Raw genomic sequence first — 23,332 nt, 5'->3', positions numbered from 1 at the left:
TATCTCGCACAAAGCTAATGGTCAGAGGCAGCAGGATTGTCCTGAGAAGTGCTTGTTGTAACTAAACCATGATTCTTTCTCAGTGTGTATTGTTGACTGGGAAAGCATAAATGAAGTCAGAAGGCTGAGATAGCAGGTCTAGAGAAGGTTCTTCAGCCTTATAATAGACTTCCAGGTTGAACATTGCTTCAGGAAGCATGACCATGGCCTCAGTACACTTGCTGAGGACCAGTACTGTCATTCATCTGTTAAAACGTATTTCAGTACTGGTCAATAAGGGAGCTGTATTTTTATTTTTCCTCAAGTAGCAGGGGAGTGATGTGACAGACTTGTCCTTCCTTAGAGAAGAAACAGAAATGAGCTTTACAGCCAAAAACTTGTACAAAAGTGACCATTGCTATTTGTGTGTATATACTGTTTTCTTAGTTACTTTAATAAAATCTGGAGGTTGGGGGGCACAGACTCAAAATGCTGTGTGATGGCACTGTAGCTCTTAAAAGGATGGGTGGTACATTAGGAATGAGAACTCTCTCAAGGAGGTAAAGCTCTTCTGCTCTGGAAACCTTCAGATCAGAAGGGCTGGACAATTTACCAAGGTTCTTTCCGTAAATTAGTAAGAAGGTGGTTTGTTTTTTTTAAACCTATTTGTAGGCAGATTGTGTCTGACTAGAAGTGACTGTTGTGCTATTAGGGCAAGCATGGCTGCCTTTAACACATGGATGTAGTATAATTAAAGCACTGTCCAGGACAGTCATAGGTGTAGTACCAGGCAGCCATGGGAAATGTGTCCCTTCACGGCTGCATGGGCTGGGAGGAAACCAGCCCCTGAGGTGTGAATAGCAAAGAGCCAGGTTTCTCCAGTGGCCTCCAAGTTTGGGAGTGATGCAGAGATGCTCATCCATTAGCCCAGGGAAGTTCAGCTCCAGCAGCATCAGCTATGCTGGTGCTATCATGAGCTACCTGCTGCAGTGGAGAGGATTCTCCAGTCTGCCCTGGAGAGAGCTCCTGGCGTGACAATGGAGCATGCAGGCTGCTTTGGAAGTGAACTGTGCGGTGTCTTCTCAGGCTTTCTTCACAGCTGCTGAAGGAATAACAGAAAGCAAGTCATGACTTCCCCAGGAGGAAGTCCCAAGTGGGTAACTTGCTGTGCTTTAGTTGGAGAGCTGAAAGGGCAGGACAGAGCTTCAGCAGCTTTCTGTGCCACAGACACAGCCAGAGTGTGGCTGCAGGTGTGCAGATGCTGATACTAGTGCCAGTAGCTGTCTCATGTCTGTCTGTCTGCTGCCTGCAATAAAAGCAGCAGCAGAAGGGAACACATCAATCAAAAGTCAACTTAGCCCAGCTCACCTGCCTGGGTAGCTGAAACTAATGTGCAGGATGGGGATGCCACAAGCCACTGTGAAAGCTGGGCTCACCATTTGTGCCTTGCAGGCAGCAGGACTTGTCTGCTGTTTGGAGCAAGATGAGACACGTCTCAGATTGCTCTCACTGGCAGCTCCCTCTTGCTGCTTCTCCCTGTGCCTTACTAGCGTGCAGATTATTTCTCATCTCCTAGAGTCAGTGTTCCTGTGATCTAGAGAAAGCAGCAGCTTGTCTTGCTGCTATTGGGCAGTGGGAAAGTAGTAAGGGTTAACAGAAAACCCTTCTCTAAACAGCAAGGAGCAGCAAAATCCACAGGTGGGATGACCCTGGTGTAAGACACAACAGCTCGAGTGTGGTGGCTGCCTTCCTGGGGCTCTCTGCTCCTTCCCCAGTGGAAGGGTCAAGCATAAAAAAGTAAGCTGGCCCTGGGGGAGCAGGGGGACTGGCTCATGGCTGGGCAGTGTTGGCTGAAGGGGGCTCAGGTCCTGGCTATTTGCAGTAGTGCCCTGCCTGTCTTTGCAGGCAGGAGGCTGGAAAAAAGCTCTCTGATCAGCTAGATAAACCTCCTGCCTCCTCCTTCCTGTAGAAAAGAATAAAGCGTTCCTGGAAATGGCCATTGGTGAGGCTGTATCTGAGCCCTGACAGCTGCCTTGTGTGGAAGATTTAAAACTCATCTAAAATGGCTGGCAGTCATTCCCTTCTATTTTGGGTCAGGGCTGTTTTCACTTTCCCCCTATCTGTTGATGTCTTAATTCTTTTGTTATAAATTATTGAAAGAAGAAATACCAAAACACTTGAGAAAGAAGCAGGTTGTGTGGTTACAGGAGGCTTTGCAAATTTGTCAGGGGAGAAAGCTCTCGCTGGGGTATAAGCTCCTTTCTTGCTCTTTGTGCAAGATGGGTTTTAAAAGCTCCCCAGCTGCAGCCCCATGCCTTGCCTGCTGGAAACGCAGAGGGTTGGCTTTAGAGCTGCTCCAGCTGTGGTTTGCAGGAGCATGGCTGTGGCTGGCTCTGGGAAGGGGGGGCTTCCCTTTCCCTACTTGTGTGGCCACTGTGGCTTTGTGCCCAAAGATCCCAGGGTTTGCAAAGCTTTGCAGCATTGAGGAGATGCAACATGTCACACAGGAGCTGTGCCTTGGCTGAGGTGGGTACAGCCAATGCTGGCAAGGGGCTGTGCACAGGGAGGACAGGGAACGGGTCCTTTGCACCTGCTGCCTGCCAGGGACAAAAGCTACATCAGACTGAGCATCTGCAAAGGAGTAGTGTGTGGAGAAAGGCAGGGAAAGGGGGAAGGCAGGCACAACTGGGAGAGTAAACACATGGTAAAACACCTGTCTGACTATTTGCATAAATGCAAAAAGTGTTTCCTGCCTTCATTTTGAAACTGGGTGGGTGTTTCCTTTTGGTTGTGCAGGAAAAATGAGCCCTTTCTCAGCTTGGGGTGGACTTTGTGATGCAGGTTCTGCAGGGTGGGTTTGAAGGATGCTTGTGCAGGCAGCCCTGCCTGGGCTTGCTGTGCCTGGCTATGTGACACCCTCCAAGGGGGCTGCAGTGACGAATCAAAGCTGCTCTGGGTGCAGCCTGGCCTGGGGCTTTGCCTGCAGCCTTTTCTTCCCCCGGGGACTGGAGGCTGTTTGATGTCCACACTTCTCTGAGTAGCAGCCACATCTAAGGACCTGGCCTTAGATCTTGGCCTTTGCCTTTTCTGCATACACCAACTATTGGCATTTCTTTAATTCAGAGCCCACTTGCTGGCTAGAGCAGGAAGGTGCCTGTGTCCTCAGGACTTGCTGCAAAGGGCCACCTCCAGCCAAGGCCTGCTGTTGCTGGAAAGCACTGAGCCCCCCTCCCAAGAGGGCAGCCTTCTAGCAAAAAAAAAAAAAAACAAAAAAAAAAAAAAAACCAAAAACCACCCCACAAAGCAAGTGTTTACTCAGACTTCCTGGGGATTTTCTCTGCAAAATCTCCAATACACCCGGAGGAGAAACCCAGACCCTGCCAGGCCAGGAGGAGGTGGAGGCAGGTGCAGTGCAGTGGCTCCCCCTGGTACTCTACAGTAGGTTCTCCCTTGCTGTGACACTGGGATTTCTGCAAGGGTTTTGGGAGCCTGCCATGGGATGCTTCCTTTTTTTCCTCTTTCCGAATTCCCTTCAGTGCCTACAGGACCCTACTGCAAGGCCTCCCATGCAGCCTGGCCCTCCAAACACTCCCCATGCTCGTGGCCAGTGGGCAGGTGCCCTATGGACTGCCACTACCCTTCCTGGTCCTCAGCCCAGCTGGGAACAGATAGGCTGCCTGCACTCACAGTCAGCTTTTCCCCCACCAAAGGTATTTTCCCACGTGTACCCCAGCCCATCTGGTCCATGCTGGCTGCCCCCCAGGCTTTCTGCACCCTATCGCCTCGCTACAGCCAAGGGAGAGCCTCTGCCCGTGAGCGTGGTCTGCTCTTTGCACATACCTGCTGCTGCTTTAGTGACTGGCTCTCCCCAGGAAGTGCCATGGCTGGAGCCAGTGTAGCCACAGGTTGAGTGCGGTGGTGAAGCATTCCCCCACAGCTGTGAAAACACGGTGATATTTTTTTATCCCCAAGGGCTTACTTTATTAAACAAGTTCTGCTTTGGGGGGTGGGGGCAGTGGTGGATGCATCTCGGGGCATATGCAGAGGGCACAGCTGCCCCCGTGGCTGTGGGGTACCTGCTTCTGGGGAGGGTTTAGGGCTGGGACGGTGGCCCTGGTGTCACCCGGTCCCCTGAGGGCCACCCCGCTGCCCCTCACAGCTAGCACTGTGAAGCTGGGTGCATTTCTGCAGCGTGTGCGTGTGCAGGGGTGTGTGCGAGTGTGCAGGGGGGCTGCGTGGGGGCACGTGTGTGCCCAGGGCGCGCGTGCAGGGCTGGGTGTGTGTGCGGGGGAGAGCGGGAACCGCACTCCCTCCCGGTCACACGCGCGCGCCCCGCGGCCCCTCTCCCCGCGGGCGCGCGGCCCCGCCCCTCTTCCCCCGCCGCGGGGCACCTCGGGAGCGGCAGTTCTGCCGGGGGGGCCGCGGCCGCGGCGGCCAGAGGGCGGACTACACTTCCCAGCAGGCTCAGCGGGCGGCGGACAGCCAATGGGCGCGCGGGCTGGGCGGTGCCCGGGGTATATAAGGCGCCGCCCCAGCCCGCTTGCTCTACCCTCACCTGGACGCGGAGCGGGACGGTGCGGCGCAGCCCAGTACCAGGCACAGCCCAGTACCAGGCACAGCCCAGCACCAGGTACAGCGGCACCTCTCGCCGCGAGGCTGCCTGCGCCGGCGGGTCTGGGCTGTGCGGGGAGGGGGCTTGCGCGCACGGCTGCTGCAAGGAGGGGCTCCCCGGAGCCCCCCTGGGCGGGGGTTGCGGGCGGGGGTGGTCGGGGCGGGAGGGCAGCGTGTCGCGGGGAGCGCGTCTGGCGGGGGTCTCCCCCGGTGGGCGCGGGCTCCGGAGGGGCACCGCGGGCGGTGCGGGGTGGCGCGGGGACTGGGGCGGCGGCACGCCCAGCCCTGCGCTATTGTCCGCGGCGGGGCCGGGCGGGGGGGCTGGGGCGGGCCGGGCCGCCTTTGTCTGCCGGTTCCCATCCCCGGGGACCTCGGCTGACCTCAGGGGGGTCCCGCAGGCAAAATGTGCGACAAGCCAGACCTCTCGGAGGTGGAGAAATTCGACAAGAAGAAGCTGAAGAAAACCAACACGGAGGAGAAGAACACGCTGCCCTCCAAGGAGAGTGAGTACGGCGGGGCGTGGGCTGGGGCCCCGGCGTTGGGCTGTGCGGGGAGCACGCGTTGGCTGCGGCCCGTGGGGCGGGTGTCCTCGGGTGCTGATCTCACCGCCGAGGCATCCGGTGGAGAGAGGCGGCTTGGGGCAGTTAGGCTCCGACCAAGAGGTACGGGGTCAGGGTACGGCCCTCGGGCAACGGGCACAATCATGCCCAGAGGGCTGTTGCCCCGAGGTGTTGTCTCAGGGCACGACTTCCCTGAGGAGAACTGAAGGCTGGTGCCTAACTTGCTGTCACCCATGTGTGTGTCTCATCACCCTCTGACTTGAAGTGTTTGTCTACCCCACCTGGGGTCAAACCATAAAACTGGGTGCCAGTGGGTGTTTCCACAAAAAAAGCAGCAGAGACTAATGGACCTCTCTTCTCTTGCAGCTATTGAGCAGGAGAAGGAATGTGTGAAGTCTTCCTAGAGTGAGGCACCCTGGCAGGAAGAGCTACCACTTGATTTTTTTTGCTTTGAATTAAATCATGTATTGGTTTGGGGTTTTTTTTTTTTATTCACATAATGCACATGTACAGGAAACAGCTGTATCGCCTAGCCCACTGTCCAACCTTGCCGGCAGCTTTAGTGGGTGTGAGGAGCAAAGTGTGGCCCTCTCAGTCTATCGGTAGCCTGGCCCAACCCCATCTCTGCTCAGCTGACTCCCACTGACAGCATTGATATTGCTGTAATGTGGTGGGGAGATGAGCAGGGGCTATGGAGGCTCCTGGGGACAGACCCCTTTTGCCTCGGGGAGTGGGGATCCTTTCTGGCCTGGCCCATGGCCTCAGTCTGGCTTGCATACTCTTAACTGATGGTGTTCTGTAGCCTCACAGTTTTTTTTTGTCTTCCTTGGAGAAAAAAAAAATGAGAAGTTTATTATAAAATAAAAAAATGTAATGACCTACCTATGTCTTGTGGCTTCTTCCCTGGCAAAGGTTCAGGCTGCAGCCTGGCTTCCCTGGAGGGTGGGAAGGTGCTGCAGCAATGCTGGCAGTTTGGTGCTGCTCAAAGGGCTGCTGTATGGGAAGGTTCCCTGCAGGGTGAGTCCAGCTTGGTGTTGGTGTAGTGCTCAGTTCCTGGGGGAGACCAGAGCGCTGCTGGTGTGGGGCTGGGGGCTCAGTTGTTTGAGGCCACTGTGTTCTACCAGCAATCCCACCACCACAGCAGTTTCTTGGTGCATCTTCAAGTAGAGGCTAGCCTGGGCCTTCCAGCCTACCTGAAGGCTGAGCCTCCTGCTTCAAAGAGGTTAGTGTTCCCTGCAGAAAACATCACTTGTGGAGCCAGGCTGGCTCCTCACATGCATGGCTGGAGGTGCCTGTGCTGGTCTGGGTCCTGCTGGTGCTGTGGCCAGGTGGGCTCTGGCCACCCAGCTCTCAGAGCAGAGCTCTCCCCTTGCTGCCTGGCACATCACTTCTCTTCACCTTGAGCCAACCTCCACCCTCGCCCTTGGTTGAAGGAGGTTTTTGCAGCCTGGTAGGGGTGGGTTAATGCAGCAGACCCCTTGGTTACCCTCTAGGCTGATTCCCAGCCCTGCCTTGTGGGAGCAGAGATCACCGAGTCCTGCAGTCAGCCTCCAGCGCAGTGCAGGTGAGGGGGAGCTGGGGTTTGACAGTGCCTTCAGGTTGATGCTGAGGCTTTCTGGGTACTGCCAGGAATTCCTCACCTCTACCTGGCCTGCAGGGTCACTGAATGGGCTGCTTATGGAGGAGGTGGAGGCAGACTTGCCAACTAACAGTTTTGGCCCATGTCCTTAGTGAGCCTGGTCAGCTGGAGACAAACAAGGGGCTGTTGGTCCTGTCTGGACACACTGCCTATCTGCCTAATACCTCCACCCACACTGCCTGCCGAGAGCTGCAAATAACACTGCTTGTGTGACTGCAACTGCCTTCGCCCTTTAAAAAGCAGAATCGAAAGAGCTGAAGGTAAGAGGTTGGTGTTTGTGTGCTGTCAGTGCAGCGTGTGTGGTGAGGGTGGTGGGGAGCGATGCTGTGGCAGAGCTGGGGCTGCTGCTACACTGGGCTGACCACTGGGAAGCTCAGCAATGCCAGCGTGGCTGTGCCCCCTCAGTACCCTGATGTCCCCAGGGCAGCACCTTATTCTGGATGTGGGAATCCTCCCAGTGCCAACTGCTGGGGCGGGCTGCTGGGGTGCAAGCAGCCACTCTTCACCCTTGCAGAGCTTGTCCCTTCTCAGGGGTGGTTTCTCTTGCTGGGCAGGGCAGGTTCAGCCCTGTGCTGGGGAGGGGGCAGGGACCCTCTTCAGAACCTTCTGTGAAAGGAGAAGGTAGAAAAGGTCATATCAGCAAGAGTTGAGCTTGGGAGCAGCAGGCAGGGCTCACAGACCACTAAAGGTTAAGCACCTTCTCACTGTTTCAGCATTTCCCCCTCCTGCAGAGAGACTGTGCAATCGCTTGGCCACTTGATGCACCCAGGCTGGGAGTTGGGTCAAACCTAGAGGTAAAGCCAACCTGAGCCCCTTCCCCATCCCCAAAAGCCAGAGCATGAGCTGAACCAAGTGAAGTTTTTGGGATGGAAACATAGAGTGGTAGACCTGGTCCCCTCTCCTCAGTGGGGCTTTTGGGGGTAGGGAGGTCTTGGTGGCTGACCACAGCACCCTGGCTGCTCCTGACACCACCCCAGTGCCTTTCCCTCCTGCACACTCTTAGTCATGCTGCAATGGGCCACTCTGTGGGCATGGAAAACCACCAGTTGACTTACCTCTCCCCGAGTCGCTCGGGCCTCTGCAAGGTCACAGGAGTGTCCCAACCCTGGCACTGCCATGCTCACAAAAACCTCCCCCTCACCCTGTGTTGCATGCACAGGCAGCAGAGACTTTGCCCAGGGATGCCAGGCACCACAGGTGCTTGCCAACTGCACATGCCCTTCCTATGGGGCTGACAAGTTCAGCAGGTGAGGCGAGGGCTGTGCCCCCCCAGTGGTTGCCCCAAATGGCAGGGTTGCTGGTGCCAGGGGCTGGCGATGCTCCAGCATTTGCCCTGAGCCTGTGGAACTGGCTCATGGGACCAACTTGCTGCATCCCAGGGAGCTGCAGAGTGAGGACAGGGGTGCTGATGCACCTGGGTTTGGGTTGCGTTTTCACTGTGGCCACCCCACGGATGCAGTGATGCAGGTTTAGACATGGGGTTAAGTGCTGTCACAGCCAGGTCTGTGCCCCAAGGAAACCACTGCAGGGGCTGGCAGCCCCATTCCGGCCCTGGGGATATCAGTTGGAGCTGGGGTCAGCTCCCCAGACCCAGCAAGCCCATCTTGGTGGGTTGTATGGCCGATGCAGCTGTGTCCACCCAAAATGATGGCAGCCCAGCACTTCTTCCACCCACATCCCTGCCAGAATGGTGCATGGGGAAGTGCCAGACACACTGCCCAAACCCTGTACCTTCAGGTCTGAGGATAAAGAGAAACCCATTTTGCAACCCAGTGCCCAAAATGTCCCTGTTGCCAGCAGAGGATTAGCCAGTAAGGGGAGAACCATTACAGAAAAGCCCTTTGTAATAACACTTTCCCTCCCTCCCTGCCCCAGACCTTCTCTTTTTTGCCCCAGCATGCATGGGCACATGCTGCCAGTGGTATGGGAGGCCAGGATGCTTCCTAGGCTGATGTCCCCTAAAATGGGGTGGCTTTGGCAGCATGGGCTGCCCCAGCAGCCACCCATGCATGGACAATGCCACCTGGAGAGCTGGGCCTTCCTGGCAGGGCTTGATGCCGTGTTCCCTTGCTGGGCACCAGGTAAGTTATGTGTGTCAGCTCCTCCTGGCAGTATTCATGCCTCTCCCCAGCCAAGGCCCATCCCACTGCTCCCAGCGCAGCTCCCATTGCTTGATCAGGTGGTGAGCTGTGGCCAGCACTGCAGAGGAGGAGGCTGTCACTGGCAGGAGGAATTTGGGCAAATAGCAGCAGCATGGGGTGAATTCAGGTTAGGGCTTGTGCCTGCGATGGGTGTCTGCCCCTGCTGCTGCTCCATTCCCTCTGACTCAGCTGGGGGAGGATTTGGCCCCACATACACTTGTGTGAAGGTTTATAATCCCATGTCTCGCAGGAGGTGTCTGAGTCAGCCTGTGCATAGCCCCGCACTGGGCACCCCAGTGTCCCCCTCCTCCCAGCCAAGCACCCACTCTGCCAGGCTGCGGCACCCGCCACGAATCCTGCAGAACCATGCTGGTTTGCAGCATGGATCACCCAGTGCAACCCCAGATTCTCCACACTGGCAGCCAGAGTTTTCCCGTGGCTGTTCTCCATCTGGCAGCCCCCAGAGCTGTGGCAGAACGTGGTAAGAGCCAAGAGGTGGTGGTGACCAGGGCCTGCGGCAGGTCGTGGGTTTGGACGTCAGGAAATCGCCAGCCCTAGCCACACAGCCACACAGCAGTCGGTTCAAGCAAACACCTCCTTGGAAGGTGTGGGTTTATCACCGGAGCAAACAGGATAAGGCGAAGCCAGGCTGCGTGGCCAGGCAGATGCTGCAGCTCCCCAGTGTGTAGGTTCTCCCCACCCACCACTCCCTGTGTCCCTGGGGAAAACCTGTCACTGCCTATGCGTCATTCTGGTCAGCCTTTCCCCACCAGGTCTCCCCTGCCTGGGTGGACACACTTCCAAGCACAGAGCTCAAACCCACAGTGGCAGTGGTGGAGTGAAGAGGCAAGGGGGGAGCAAGAACAAGCTGCCAGGGAAAACCTCTGCTGGGAGTTGTTGGGGAGGATATGCGTGTGCATGCATGGAGATAGTTATAAGTTTGACTGTAAAAGGGGAAGGAAGAAGAAACTGAGCAGTAACAAGGAAATGAAAGTGTTGTGTGAGCTAGTGACCATGGTCCTTCAAGAATGGAGCTGATGGGAGGCCGCCACAGGGTGGGATAGTGTGTGCAATGTGGCACTGTAGGTCAGACTGTCCCCTGGGGACACTCAGTGACACAGGGGGAGGATTAACAGACAAGCTGTCCCCATCCTGTGGCAGGGAGCAGCACCATGCCAGACAGCCCCTGTGGCCTTGGGACAGGAGAGCCACCATCCCTGACCAGCAGGTGCAAAGGCATGAGCACAGCAAGCCAGGTGCCTCCGGGCACCCACACTGGTAGACTTGCCTGCGGGCTGCACAGTGGCCAGCAGAGCCGGGCTGCCACCCTCAGCACACACCAACACCTTCCCCAGCAGCTGCTCTTGAAATAATGCCCAGGAGGTCAGGTTTACCAGGAGCTTACTCATCCCTTGCCAGCAAGGGCTTGGTCCAAGTAATGACAAACTAGGAGTGCTCAGAGCTTCCTGCCCTCTCCTCCAAAGCTCTGGTGAGGACCAGGCTCCTGCCAGCACCCAAGGCTAAATAAAGCTGGGGAGTTATGCACTAAGCCACCCCGCAACCCGCTGCACTCCCCACATTTGCTCGGGTTGTTGCCGGCATGGGGCGCAGGTGGGAGCAGCTTTGCCGCATGCCTTTGCCAAGCGGCATGCATGTTGCTGGCGCCTGGGGGTGCTGAGCCCTTCGGTGGGTTACAGCCCCCTCCTGAGAGCAGCCAGAATTAATTGCTCATTTCTGGCCCCTCCAGCTGCATTCTGCAGATTCCTGCAGGCCCGTGGGGCCATGCTGGGAGCTGCAGGAGCACGTGCTGCTGCGGGAGACACAGCTCCGGTGTCGTGCGGCAGTGCTCGCACTTGTGCCCGAGCCACAGCAGCTGATGGAGGAGAGGAGTGCTTTATTTTAGGAAGCAGCTGGCTCACACAGGAGACATTGTTTATAATTTTTCTTCCCCCTGGTGCTTCATTACAAAGGGTTATAGCATGAAAAGCCATTTTGTTCCCCTGCCCCCAATCCCTAGCCCCCACTCTGTAATGTATTCCTCTCCACAGGCAGCAGCTGGGGTACAGCACCCATGGAGCCCCAGACAAGGCAGAGGTCGGTGTCTTCTCCCCAGGGACAATGCTGTCCCCAAGCCCGAGTACCCCACTGCCAGCACTGGCGGGACGATGTGCTGTCACAGCTCCAAACCTGCCTGTATGAGCCTGTGGGGGAACATCCCACTGCCCACAGGGGACTGGGGCCAGGCTGGCTGCGGAGAACGCGGTGCAGGGGACGAGCTGGGCACAGAGGGTGTGGTGCTGAATAGGAGCCAGGGGTTAGCATGGGTATACAGCCTTTTGTTGCTTCCCCCAAAATCAACTGCGGGCAGGGCAGAGGCACCTCTGAAGCAGCAGCAGGAGTGGCTTCCCTCCAGCCCTCCGCCCAGGCACCTTCCTTGCCAAGAGGCAGCCAGGATGCTGTGTACCCCTCTGTCCCTGCTGCCACAAAGCCCACTCTGCCGCCGGGTGCCTTTGCTGTGTGTCTCCGAGCGGAGCTTGCTGCAGCAGGGGCCAAGCTCCCCCCTGCAAGGCCGCAAGCAAGCACCGGCCAGCTGCCTCCCCGGCTTTCCAGGAACCAGCCCAGGAGCGATTGGCAGCAGATAAGCATGTTGCAGCAGATGCCTCGTGCTGTCTCCCAAAGCCCCAGGCTGCCTGCACACCTACACCAGGGTAAAATTATGGCTGGTGCTTCCTCCTATGGTGCTACCAGGTCCACCACCACGTCACCCAGCACATCCCTGATAACTGGCCAAGGGGCTCTGGGGCCAAGCTGGGGATGGTGAGGAGGTGAGGGCAAAGGCTGTGGTGGTAGCACACAGCTCAGCGACTGCCAGCCCCAGGCCTGCGGTGGAGCAGGGACAAGCCCCCACTTGCAGTGTTGTGTCTCAGAGAGGCAGCTCAGCAGCCTGGGCACATTCCTCTCCATGCTGCCTCTCCCGTGTCACTCCCAGCTCAGCAGGGAGGGAACTCACGGGGCTGCAGTTTTTGCAGAGAAGGCGCCGACAGCACCTCCAGCATCCCAGTGCCATGGCGGGAGGAGGTGGTGAGGAGGCAGCTCCCATCCCTGCTGCCATAGTCCCAATTCCCCTACAGTGTTGGCAGCCACTCCATCTCCAGCCAGTCACTACCTGTGTGGTCTTGCTGCCGTGGATGATGCTGTTCAGGGTTGCTGCTACACCCCTGAGCTGTTTGTGTGGTGGCTGGCGAGTGCTGAGTTTGCAAGGCCTCAACCTATCTCATGAAACCCACACAGAGCGCTTCTTCGGGGAGGCTTGAGTTGTGTAGGGTAGGGGGAGATGTATGGGGGGGCCTTCCCCAGCTTTGCTCCAACTATGTTGGTCCTGGGGTGGGAAATGGGTGCCTGGCAGTCACTGCTCAGAGCCATGGGCTATGGGTGGCAGGGCTGTGTTGGGAGCATGTGTGCTGGGGCATGTTTCAGAGCGGATGTCATGGGCTGGAGCTGCCACCGGGTACAGGCCTTGGAGAATCAGCTGCAGAGCTGGGCACAGGGGCTGGAACAAAGGGAGAGGCCCCAGCCACAGTGTGGGATGTTTGATGAGTTCATCAGGGCATGAGCTGACAGCACTTTGCATGGCTATGGGCTGGCAGCAGGTACAAGGATATATCAAGGCTCCTTACCTTGGCACCGGCTCCCCTGTGTTTGCTGTAACACCCAGAGCCGGGAGTGAGAGCCAGGTGGTGGGCGTGTGTGTCGCAGCCTCCCTGGGTAGGGCTGCAGCCAAGCCCAGGGGAGTAAAACTTCTTGTGCTCCAGGATCCCAGTGCCCTGCAGAGTCCCTACTTTGCTGCTCTGGTGCTGCCCACACTGCCCTGGCACCCCTTGCCTAGCACATGGCTCCTGGGCAGTGTCCCCACCTCCAGATAAACCTTCCTGGAGAAACGGGCAGCAGTGCCCAGGGCTTGCAGGCAATGTCCCATCCTGCCTGCAGTGCTGGGGCAATGCCAGCTCTCAGCAGGCTTCCCACGAGCGCGAGGTCATGCCCAGATAAACCCGTTCCTCCTTTGCCCTTGAGCCCAGGGCATGGGTTCTTGGGCACTGTGGGAAGCACCAGCCCTCCCAGCAGCTCCCCACTGCGTCCCTCCTGCTCCTCTCTTCTGGGGGCTCAGGAGGGAGCCCCACTTCTGCAAATCACCTCCTATTTAATTTGCCCCTTGTCCCTGACAGAACTTCTCAGGACAAGGTCCAGGCCCTCCCCCCCACTGCATGGCCAAGTAAGCCATGCCAGGTTGTGCCGCCAGGCTGTGTCACCACACCAGGGTGGAGGAGCTGTGGGGCAGTGGCTGTGATGCGCTGTGCAACCCACCAAGCCACAGTTAGTCCCCTCGGAGGTCACCTTTCACTTATAAGATACGCTTTTCCCTGAGATGCTGTATTGGGTCTGGCTGAGATGGAGTTAATTTTCCCCCTATTAGCCCTCATAGTGCTGTGCTTCCTATTGGTAGCTAGAAAGGTGTTGATAACACACCAGTGTTTGGGCTGCTGCTGAGCAGTGCTCCCACACCATCATGGCTGTCCCTCCAGCATTCCCCCACCTCACCCCCAAAGGCCAGTAGGCTGGGGGTGGGCAAGATCTTGGGAGGGGACATAGCCAGGACAGCTGACTCAAACTGACCAAAGGGGAATTCCATACCATATGACACCTGCTCAGCAATAAAAGCTAAAAGAAAGGAGGAGGAAGGGGGGGGCATTCATTATTACAATGTTTGTCTTCCAGAGCAACCACTACACCTACTAAAGCCGTGCTTCCTGGGAAGTGGCTGGACATCTCCTGCTGATAGGAAGTAGAGAATAAATCTTTTATTTTCCTTTGCTTCCATGTGTGGCCTTTATTTTTGCCTTATTAAACTGCCTTTATCTTGACCCACGAGTTCTTTTCCATCTTATTTTCTCCCCCCATGTCCTGCTGAGGAGGGGAGTGACAGAGCAACTTGGTGGGCACCCGGCATCCAGCCAGGGTCAACCCCCTACAGATGCCGAACAGGTTGTCACCCAGCTCAGCGAGGCAGCCAAGTTGCACAGCTGCTAGGAGTCAAACCTGCCCAGGCACATCCCTGCTCAGATGGGCAGACGACTCTCCAATGGCTCCTTGTGCCCACGGCTCAGCCTGGGGGAATATGGGGGCCCCTTGAGCACCGGCACAGTCAGCCAGGGCTACTGGTCCTGTGGTGTCCTTGCCCGCACTGCAGGGACATGCTGCCCTCCCTAAGCCCTGCGAGCAGCACCCCCTGAGGCTTTGGTGTTTGCCAGCCTTGCTCAGGGTGGTCCAGGGTGTCAGGGCATGGTATGGTGCTGCTGCAGAGCACCATGCCCCTCCAGCCTTAGCAGGATCTGTCCTGGTGGCTCTACCTTGCTCAGGAAGTGTCTCACCCCTCCTGGCCTTGGTATTCTTACATGCTAAATTAGATCTCTAATAAATAAGTAATGATGAATAATGGGATTAAACGGCTGCCAGGCAAAGGGAGCTGGCAGGGGGAGGTGGGCCATGGTCAGAGGCTCACCCCAGTGGCACGTGGCCCTGGCAGGGCTGGTGCGGGGACCTGGACTGGTTTGGAGCGAGCCCCAGCCAGTGGTTCGGGCTGGGTCTGCCACCTGTACCAGCAGTACCCTGCACTTCCAGCCCTGGCACGTACATTGGTGCCCCAAATACATGCCCAAGGAGCACCCGCATATTCCCAGGGCTCCCCTGGTCCCAGACTGCCAACACCCTGCGCCCTCAGGCCCTTGCCCTGCCACCCCCTCCTCATCCTCCTACGCTACTTTTGTTCCCCATCTCCTCAAACAGATCACTGAGGCTGGTATTACTATAATCCCTGGTTTAATTTAAATCCTCCTCACATCCCATGTTTTTCCAGGGGGGGTGGGAATAGGGGCAGGGGAGAGGAGGGAATCAACACACTTGTAGCACCCACTTGGCCCTGGGGCTGGTCCTGGGTTCAGACGGTCAAAAAGCCTTGGGTGTCCATATGACAGGTCCCCACTCTTGCACCCCCAGGGAAGGTGCCCAGGGTGTCTTGCAGTCCCCAGCAAGAGGTGTCCCCAGCTTTTGGAGCTCTCTCTGGGTCAGCAGTGGCACTGGTGGGAAGAAGAGCTGATGATGCCTGGGCGGGCAGGTGGCTCCTGCTCCCCAAAACTGCCCTGCAGCCACCCAGGGGTCTGGTCTCCCCCTCCCTCCCCCATCTCCCCTCACTATCTGCCCCAGCCTGAGATGACCTTACCACTATTTTTCCTTTCAACCATCTGAAATGTTTGCATTTGCTGCTTTTCCTCAGAAACCTGCTTCTTTAAGACATTCTCCGTCCCGGTCCATGGGTGAAGGTGGGAATGAGGGGTGTAATTTGTCTCCCTCAGCCCTAAATGGGGAATCGGGGAGAAGCCCTTTGGGGTATTTGTTAATCTATTTCTGCATGTCCCCCCCACGAAGCAGCTGGGCTCCCGCGGCAGGGTGAGGGACAGGCCTCTGAGTGCGCCGAACAGGCGCGGGGGGGTGCGCGGGGCTGGGGACGGCCACCGCCGCCGGCCTGCAGTGACACTGTGTAGGGACTGTGCTCTGCAGGCGGGCAAGGGGCTTTTTGCGGCGAGGGTGCCGTGGCCTCCCACAGGCCTCATGGAAGCCCCACCACTGCGCCGGGGCAGCCCCGGGACTGCTCGCCGGACCCGGGTCGGGGGTCCCACTGCGCCTCCCCTCCGGGCAGCGGGGCGGCAGCAGGGAGCTGGTGTGGGGACGGCTGGGTGGGAATGAAGTGACAAAACGGTGGCAGGAGGGGCCTGTGAGGCGGGCAAAGGAGACAGGACGGGACAGGGAGGGACTGTGAGGGGACCGGAGCGGGCTGGAGGGGCGAGCGTGAGGGACTGACAGCAGAGGGCAGTGAGGGGCCAGGCGGGCCCAGCGCGGAGACACGCGGGCGGCCGGCGAGGGGGGTGAGGAGCACGCCTGACAGCAGCGGCGGGGCTCCGCCGCCCCGGCAGGACGGCGCGGGCGGGACGGGGCGGGGCCCCGCCGGCAGAGCGCGTGCGCCGCGCAGGCGCGGGGTGAGCCGGCACCTGCGCCCGGCGGGTCAGGTGGGCGGCAGCGGCGTAGACCGAGGTAAGGGCGGGCGGGTCGGCCCGGCGCCATTTCCCCCGGCCCCCCGATGCTGGCGGGCTGCCTGCCTGCCTCCTTCCCCCAGCCGCTTCCGAGGCGCCCCGGCGCCTTCTCCGGGGCTGTGCGGGGCCCTGCTCCTCGAGCCCTCCGGCGTGGGGGCCCAGCTGTGGGTCGGGCGAGGGCCGGGAAGGCAGGCAAGGGTCCGCCGGAGGGTCTCGCCGCTTGCCGAGCTGGGAGCCCGGGCCTGGGGAGCGGGGCGGGGCCCAGCGTGCATCTCCCACGCACGCACCTCGCTGTTTTTGTCTGCAGACAGGTGCTGGCGTCCTGCGTGAGGGGGTTCCGTGCTGCTGCGAGCTGAGGTTAGCCTCCGAAATAGCTTACAAAGGGCTAACCAGCGAACGCAGGTTGCAAACAGCATTGCTAACGTCGGTGTCATGGGTGGCAGCGTGCCCATCAGTGTCATGGTGGTGTCATGTCTGTCAGTAGTCTGCTAACCTGCTAGGCTCTGGAGTAGACGAGCATAACCCATTAGTCATTTTAAAAATGTCTGCTAGTCACTTGTTAACAAACTATTTCTAAACAGAACCTCTTGTCAGGGCTGATGGTGTGTGTCAGGAAGGCCTTTGGTGAAAGGGGGAAGGGGCCATCTTAAACCCCCTGCAGCAAGGGCTTGGAAAAGGTAGAGCAAGGGTTTTGAACAGCTCAGGTGCTCAGGGGAGAGTTTCCCGAAGCCATCAGCCTCGGGGAACTATGCTGTAATTCCTGTTTGTCTCTTGTGACATTTGCATTTTGTTCTTTGCTTCAGAACCACTGGGTTGCACAGGTGCTTCTCAAATGTCCCATGGCCCATCAAGTTAGTTCAGCCATGCTTGATTTGGGGTGTTTCTGTGCAGAGGAAGTGAAATTGGTGAGCCTTTAGTTAGTTTCTGCTCTTTCTGCAGAAACTAATTTGAAGCAGAAGTTTCTGATTTTGGCTTTGTGGTAAGCACTAGTTGAGAGAGCTGCAAAAAAAGCAGAAACAAAGTCAAACAGGGCCCCCTGCATTTTAATGCAGAAAGTGGTTTTTGGCCTGGAAGGAATAGGAGTGCTGATCTGAGCAGTGCCAAATGCTCGTGTTTCACTTGGTTGGAGGTTGGTCTAGTGGTGTCATCACTAAGCAGCACTACATGTCCACACCCTTCCCAGGAATGTTGGTAGCAGGTGTAAACAAGCTGGATCCCATCTCTTTTCATGCCAGGCTCTTCACAGCTGTCTCACTCTTCTGGTTATCAGATTCAGGTACATGTTCAATGCTCAGATCAGATTCCAGCGTGTGTGGGTAGGCAGGCCAAGCAGATCAAAGCTATCAACATCCTCTGGATTGAGGGGAGACATGGGTTACACAGCCTGTGCATTCACGCCAGAGCTCCTTCAATTGATTCTTTTCTTATTTTGGGTTTAGTATCCATAATGTACTGGCTCTGCCCTGGACAGAAATAGGTTGTGTTCCACTGTACTTAGGGCAGGGAAAGCTCTGTCCTCAGCACCTTGTTCTTGCCTGTTTTACTCCAACCATCAGTACTTCACTTTCAGTTCCCTAGAGCTCTGCAGTTGTTCTTCCAGCCTGTGTCAACATCACAAATTGAAAGACTGTGCACCAAGCACAGCTCTGGCAACCTCACTGACTGATGTTTGTTTTTTAGTGACTGTTATGCTGGAGGAAGGTGTTCTCTGGACAGTCCTGGAGGCAGAAGTGCTGTATTTCTAGAGCAGGTACAGTACAGAGAGCAGCCAAACAAACCTCTTATTCTGTGTCAGGCCTTTACCTTTGCTTGCAGAATGTCCCTAGGAGGGGGAGGACTGGTTGGCTTGCAGAATGTCCCTAGGAGGGGGAGGACTGGTTGGCACTTGGCCTTTCTCTTGTGACTGCTGACTAAGGAACCTGTGGTGTGGGGGTTGTTGCAATGTGAACTTGCACCTGTGCCCTAGCAAACTGGCCTGCAAAAAGCACTGTCAAAAAAGAGCAGCAGAGAAGCTGGGTCTCTGTGCCTTGTAAAGCCCTTCGGAGCTGTAGAGATCACACGCAAAAAACAAGCACAGCTCTGCTTGTAAGGTGAGTCAGCGTTCTTGAGGTGATTAAGAACTGGTTTGCCAGATGTATTGATGTTAGATGTTAGGCCTGTACATCTTTTACATCATTCCAGTACAGCAAGTCAGATAGGAGAAATTATTTAGCTAGTGATTGAACAGTGAAGAGGAAGGCCTGGTGACAGCGATCCCTAATGATTTTGCTGTTTCTGGGATAGCCTGAGGACACGGGCCAGAAGAGATATTTAGCTAGTGACGGTATGTTTGAAAAAACTAGACAAGCTTTCAGATACAGAGTTTTCACCAAAAGTGGTATAAGTGATAGTTAGCTTTCAACAGTTGTACTTACAGTGGTCACCTGCTGCTTCCATTTTGGACCTGTGTGCCTGAAAGCTTGTCCAATTCCCAGCCTAATCACTCTAATAAGTGAGATTACCGCCTATATACAAAACTTTTTCAGAAATGGGGATGGAAATGCCATATTCTGTTCTTCCATGTGTGACTTTCTGTAGAATCCATGAGTCAAATAGCTATTTTGTACTATTTCTGAACCCTGCAGATTGCCTTGGTACTGCGCCCCTCTGTCCTGCTGCAATGAGTGGGAAGTCTTTGCTCTTAAAGGTCATTCTTCTTGGGGATGGTGGAGTTGGGAAAAGTTCCCTAATGAACCGGTACGTCACCAACAAGTTTGACTCACAGGCTTTCCACACAATTGGTGTGGAGTTCTTAAATCGGGACCTGGAAGTGGATGGACGTTTTGTGACCCTCCAGATTTGGGACACTGCGGGACAGGAGAGGTTCAAGAGCCTGCGAACCCCCTTTTACAGGGGAGCAGACTGCTGCCTGCTGACCTTCAGTGTGGATGACCGGCAGAGCTTTGAGAACCTCAGTAACTGGCAGAAGGAGTTCATCTATTATGCTGATGTGAAGGACCCTGAACACTTCCCATTTGTGGTCCTGGGCAACAAGATAGACAAGCTTGAGAGACAAGTGAGTACAGAGGAGGCCCAGGCCTGGTGCATGGAGAACGGTAACTATCCATACCTGGAGACTAGCGCCAAGGATGATACCAATGTGGCAGTGGCCTTTGAGGAGGCTGTGCGACAGGTGTTGGCGGTGGAGGAGCAGCTAGAGCACTGCATGCTGGGCCACACTATTGACCTGCACTCCAGCTCCAAATCAGGGTCTTCATGTTGTTAAGAGTGGCTGCTGCTTTGGGAACGTTGCTCAAGCCAGCGGCCGGATCGGAATAAGTGCAGGCAGCTCTGGGGCACTCTGAGGAGGGTGGCCACAAGGACAATAGGTGATTTGCTCACTGGGAAGTTGCAGCCTCACCATCTGAATTCTGGCTGGAGTTTTTGGGCACAGAGGATGTCTCTGCAGGAGAGAGCTGTCAAAAGAGCATGTGAACATAGTGCTGCTTCCATCTCTGTCTGTTTTAGCAGGTTTAAAGGACTGGGCTATAGTCCTTTAAATTCACTAAAGACAGTGGATACCGATCTGTACCAAGAACTGCCTGTGGAACAAAGCTGAGAGTGCTCTAGGCACTCTGAAGTAGTTTAGTCCTGAACTCAAAAAATACTAGACCCACTAAACTCATGACCTTACTGCCAAAGGAAAGTCTGCTCAGCATAGTGAATGAAACCTGTTGAAGAGACTCTAGCCCATGTGACTGTGAGAATGCCAAATACTAGAGTGGCTGAGATGTGCGTATCTGTTGTTTGGGATAAGTGCGTTGTGTCCTCTCAGACTGAATTGTGCTGAGAATTGTTAGAGCTCTGATCTGAAGCAGCATATGAAGGAGAGATGCACCTGTGTTTGCATGTGGCAGCATCATTTCTTCATAGCTACCTATTTCTGGCCTGTTTTTCCTCACCTCTTTGTCTTGTGTGAGTGTTGTTTTGTGGAGAGACTGTCTGCTTCTTGTTTAATATATGTTTCCTTGCCTCTTCTGGAGGCTTAACACTGGATCTCGCTTATCATGCCTTGAAGGCCTGGATGAAAAATACTGATGTGGACACTCACTGGGTCATGTCAAAGGGTTTTGAGTTACTCAGGAGATCTGGAGCGTGAAACTTCAGCTGGTTTCTGTCACAAGTAATCGCTGTGTCCAGATGATATGCTCTAGCAGACCGGGTGGTAGGTAGGTGGGATGTCTCCTAGGTATGCAGGTGGCTGGGGCAGTCATGTGTGGTCAGCTGTTAAATCCACTCAGTGTGTGGGGCTGGTGACCACTGTGCTTCATTAGCTGGCGGATCAGCATCCTCGGTTGCTTTAGCACGGATGTTCCCATCTGGATGCTGCAACACAGAACCATTTACTTTATTACCTATTGTGTGAGGTGCCGTGCTGCTGAGCAGAGTTAACTCATGCTGTTGTACTGGCCCTTACTCCCTAATGGTGAATCTGGTGTGTTTTATCTGTAACTCATCTGACAGACTTTACTGGTGGAGGACATACACTCAGTTAACTGGACTTCCCTAACGGTTGCTGTGTTCTATTCACTGGGGAGAGAGCTGTATGGGTTTCATCTCTGTTCAAGGTGGCTGAAAAATGGTAGGGGTGGGCAGAGAACCCTCTAGAAAAGGATGCCATGCTTTGCTGATCCCAGCTCCTGCTGCCTGCTAGGTGTTAGTCCCAAGCTATCTGTGTAGCAAAGAGATTAGCGCTTGCTGACTGTCTTTACCATTATAACCTCATGTCCTGCAACTTCCCCTGCAAGCATTTGTCCAAAACTATGACTTTGCCCATATGCACATAGGAGCCTGCCACAGGGAGAGCTTCCCTGAGTATGTAACCACTAGCCACCAAATGCAATTTCCACTGTGATGAGCTACTGGATGGTAAATTTTGTAGCTCAAATCAAGCAGCCTCACTTACACTGTACTTCAGAGCAGGGAAATCTCTGCTCTCGTGCTGGCTGGTGGCAGCTAATCCCCATTGACAAGCAGTCTCTGAGCGTGCAGGGAATCTCCTCTGGGGGAACTCAGGGTCATCTTGCCCTTCTCTGCCAGGCAGCCACATGTGGAAGGGACTGAAGCTTTAATGCAAAGTGCTTTAAAGGGATCTGATTTCTAAACTGGGCTGAATATTCAAATTCATGGGAAGTCTCTGGAAAACCAGGTCCCTTGAGGTATAAGAGAAGGCTCTGCCTCCATAGCTGCAACAGATTTTTACAGGATATTAAAGTTAGTGTTACTGTTTATTTACCAATGTCTGACATTCCCAGGCCTCTAGATTTTTCTTCAGTTTAACACTGCTTGATATTGCCTTCACAATCCCAGACTCTGTAACCTGTGGTTCTGATTTACATCTCTGAACAGACACCTTCCCCCAAAGCTGGGGCCCCTAGGGTCCGAACAAGCTCAGGCCCTTGTGCTCTGCCCAGCCCTGCCAGAGGGACTGCTGAGGGAACTCCCTACAGGTGAAACTGCCGCTTCCCCAGCACGGATCTCCCGGGGTCTGTGTAAGGACTGGCACCTCCTGTGGGAGAGGGCAGAGGCTGAACAGTCTGTGGTGTAGGAGGCACGGGTGCAGCATGCTGTTTGCAGTAACCTGGGCGTGTGTTGATGCTGATAGCTGAAGCTCAAGAGCCTCATTGTGGACAGGCTGTGCAGAGCGTATGTATTGCCAGAGGGTGTTACCCAGCATATTTTATTCCTAACAGACATTGAATAAATGACTTTTTTTAAAAAAAAACCTATTTTGTTACGCTTATGTGTTTTAAAAATTCGTTTTAAAAAGTATAGTATAATGTATTTAAGTTGTTTAATTTATTTTAAATAATACGCACAATTTCCAAAGGAGCTAGGATTTTGAACTCTGTTGCAAAGTTCAGTGCCAACAGCCATTCCTTCTCTGTGTCCACTCATGCTGCTGTGGTTGTTGCTATTGCTGCAGAACTGGAACTGTAAAACTGAGATTCTACCTTTATTTAAGCAAATAAAACATGGATGTATTCAAGTGAATTCAGGAAGTAGCTGTCGTCTTGGTTTATCAAAGGTCAAGCTGATTCCTGTTCTCCTGAGGGATGTGTACCTGGGTTGGTTATAGCATTCGGCAGAGAGAAGTCACTAAGGTATCAAAGGGGTTGGTTATTCCTGAATGTACCTAGCTAGACTGGTAGTTGAAGGAATAGAACTTATTTACCAGCTGAATCCAGTGACCAGTTTTGTATTTTCAAGAGTATCACAAAACACTTTCATAGGAGAAATATTCCATATTGCTTCCCTCTGTCACTACATTTTAATTTTCAGCCTGGGCTCTCGGCAGCAAGCTGAGTCCTTTCCTTTGATTTCTTCCTGCAATCTTGGAACTGGTCCCTTGGGCTCCAGAGGGTTGTAACCAGGCATGATCTCCGTAGGATGCTGAGACAGAAATCAGCATATAGGGACTGTTCTCTTCTGCTCTCCTGCCAGGATGGTCGCTTATTTTGGGATGTTTTTTCTGTGTTTGCAGAGCCCATGCCTGTTGTTTCTGTTGGCAGAACCTTCTAGTTTATTTTTCTCGCATGTCTGCTTGCCTGTCCACACCTCCAAAGGCAGCATAGGGTTTCAAGTCCTGGGAAATCCTGCTTTTTAAATGTGGGCTGGAGTATGTGGGGGCCTTCAGCATTTTACTTCAGCTGTTTCAGAACACGCCCGAAAGCAGACAGCCAATGTGACCTGGTGGGAGATGGTCTCAGCCTTGGAGGAGTGGTGGGGGTTGGGTGAGGCTGTCTCATGTCAGTGAGGGTCTGTCTAAAACAATCAGAACCACTGACTCCCCTGATGCGAGACGTTTGTAAGAAAATGAGGGGCAGAGGCAGAAGCAATAGTGAGGCTGTTCCCTCATTCCCCTCTTTGCTACTGCAAGCAATAGCGGAGGGCTCGGTGGTGTTTGTCATGGGTTGGGGAGAAGATGGATCCCTGGAGGGCAAAGGAGTGTCTCCAAAGGAAAGCAATGAGCTGCTTCGGTGTGGAACAGATGCTATAGCATATCCCTGTGTGCTTGCAAAGGAGGAGGAGTGGTGGGGAGTCCCCTGGTTACATCCATCCCTCTCTCCCACAGCTCTCTGAGGATTTTGCTGCTCTGCGCCAGGGAGCACAGCTCTAAGGCTGTGCTGTAAGGTGTAAGGCTGTTGCAGATCTTTGGTGGGCTGATGAAACTGTAATTTTTCTCTAGAACTGCTAGCAGAGGAGTCCCAAATGACTGCA

General features: G+C 55.0%; 2 protein-coding genes across 2 annotated transcripts; both read left to right on the top strand.

Moving 5' to 3' along the window:
* The first annotated feature begins 4,476 nt into the window (after window positions 1-4,476).
* On the top strand, window positions 4,477-6,031 carry LOC142063344 (thymosin beta-15A homolog). Its single transcript, XM_075106987.1, has 3 exons — window positions 4,477-4,609; window positions 4,989-5,093; window positions 5,517-6,031. The coding sequence occupies exons 2-3, from the start codon at window positions 4,994-4,996 to the stop codon at window positions 5,552-5,554; spliced, it is 138 nt and encodes a 45-aa protein (XP_074963088.1). The 5' UTR covers window positions 4,477-4,609; window positions 4,989-4,993; the 3' UTR covers window positions 5,555-6,031.
* Window positions 6,032-15,983: 9,952 nt separating this feature from the next.
* On the top strand, window positions 15,984-22,109 carry RAB9B (RAB9B, member RAS oncogene family). The gene is made up of 3 exons (XM_075106984.1): window positions 15,984-16,073; window positions 17,753-17,822; window positions 18,697-22,109. The coding sequence occupies exon 3, from the start codon at window positions 18,732-18,734 to the stop codon at window positions 19,335-19,337; it is 606 nt and encodes a 201-aa protein (XP_074963085.1). The 5' UTR covers window positions 15,984-16,073; window positions 17,753-17,822; window positions 18,697-18,731; the 3' UTR covers window positions 19,338-22,109.
* The last annotated feature ends 1,223 nt before the right edge of the window (window positions 22,110-23,332 follow it).

Source organism: Phalacrocorax aristotelis, chromosome 11, assembly GCF_949628215.1.
Source record: "Phalacrocorax aristotelis chromosome 11, bGulAri2.1, whole genome shotgun sequence".
NCBI lineage: Eukaryota > Metazoa > Chordata > Aves > Suliformes > Phalacrocoracidae > Phalacrocorax > Phalacrocorax aristotelis.
Note: the sequence above shows the minus strand (reverse complement) of the source record. Positions and strands in the feature narration are given on the sequence as shown.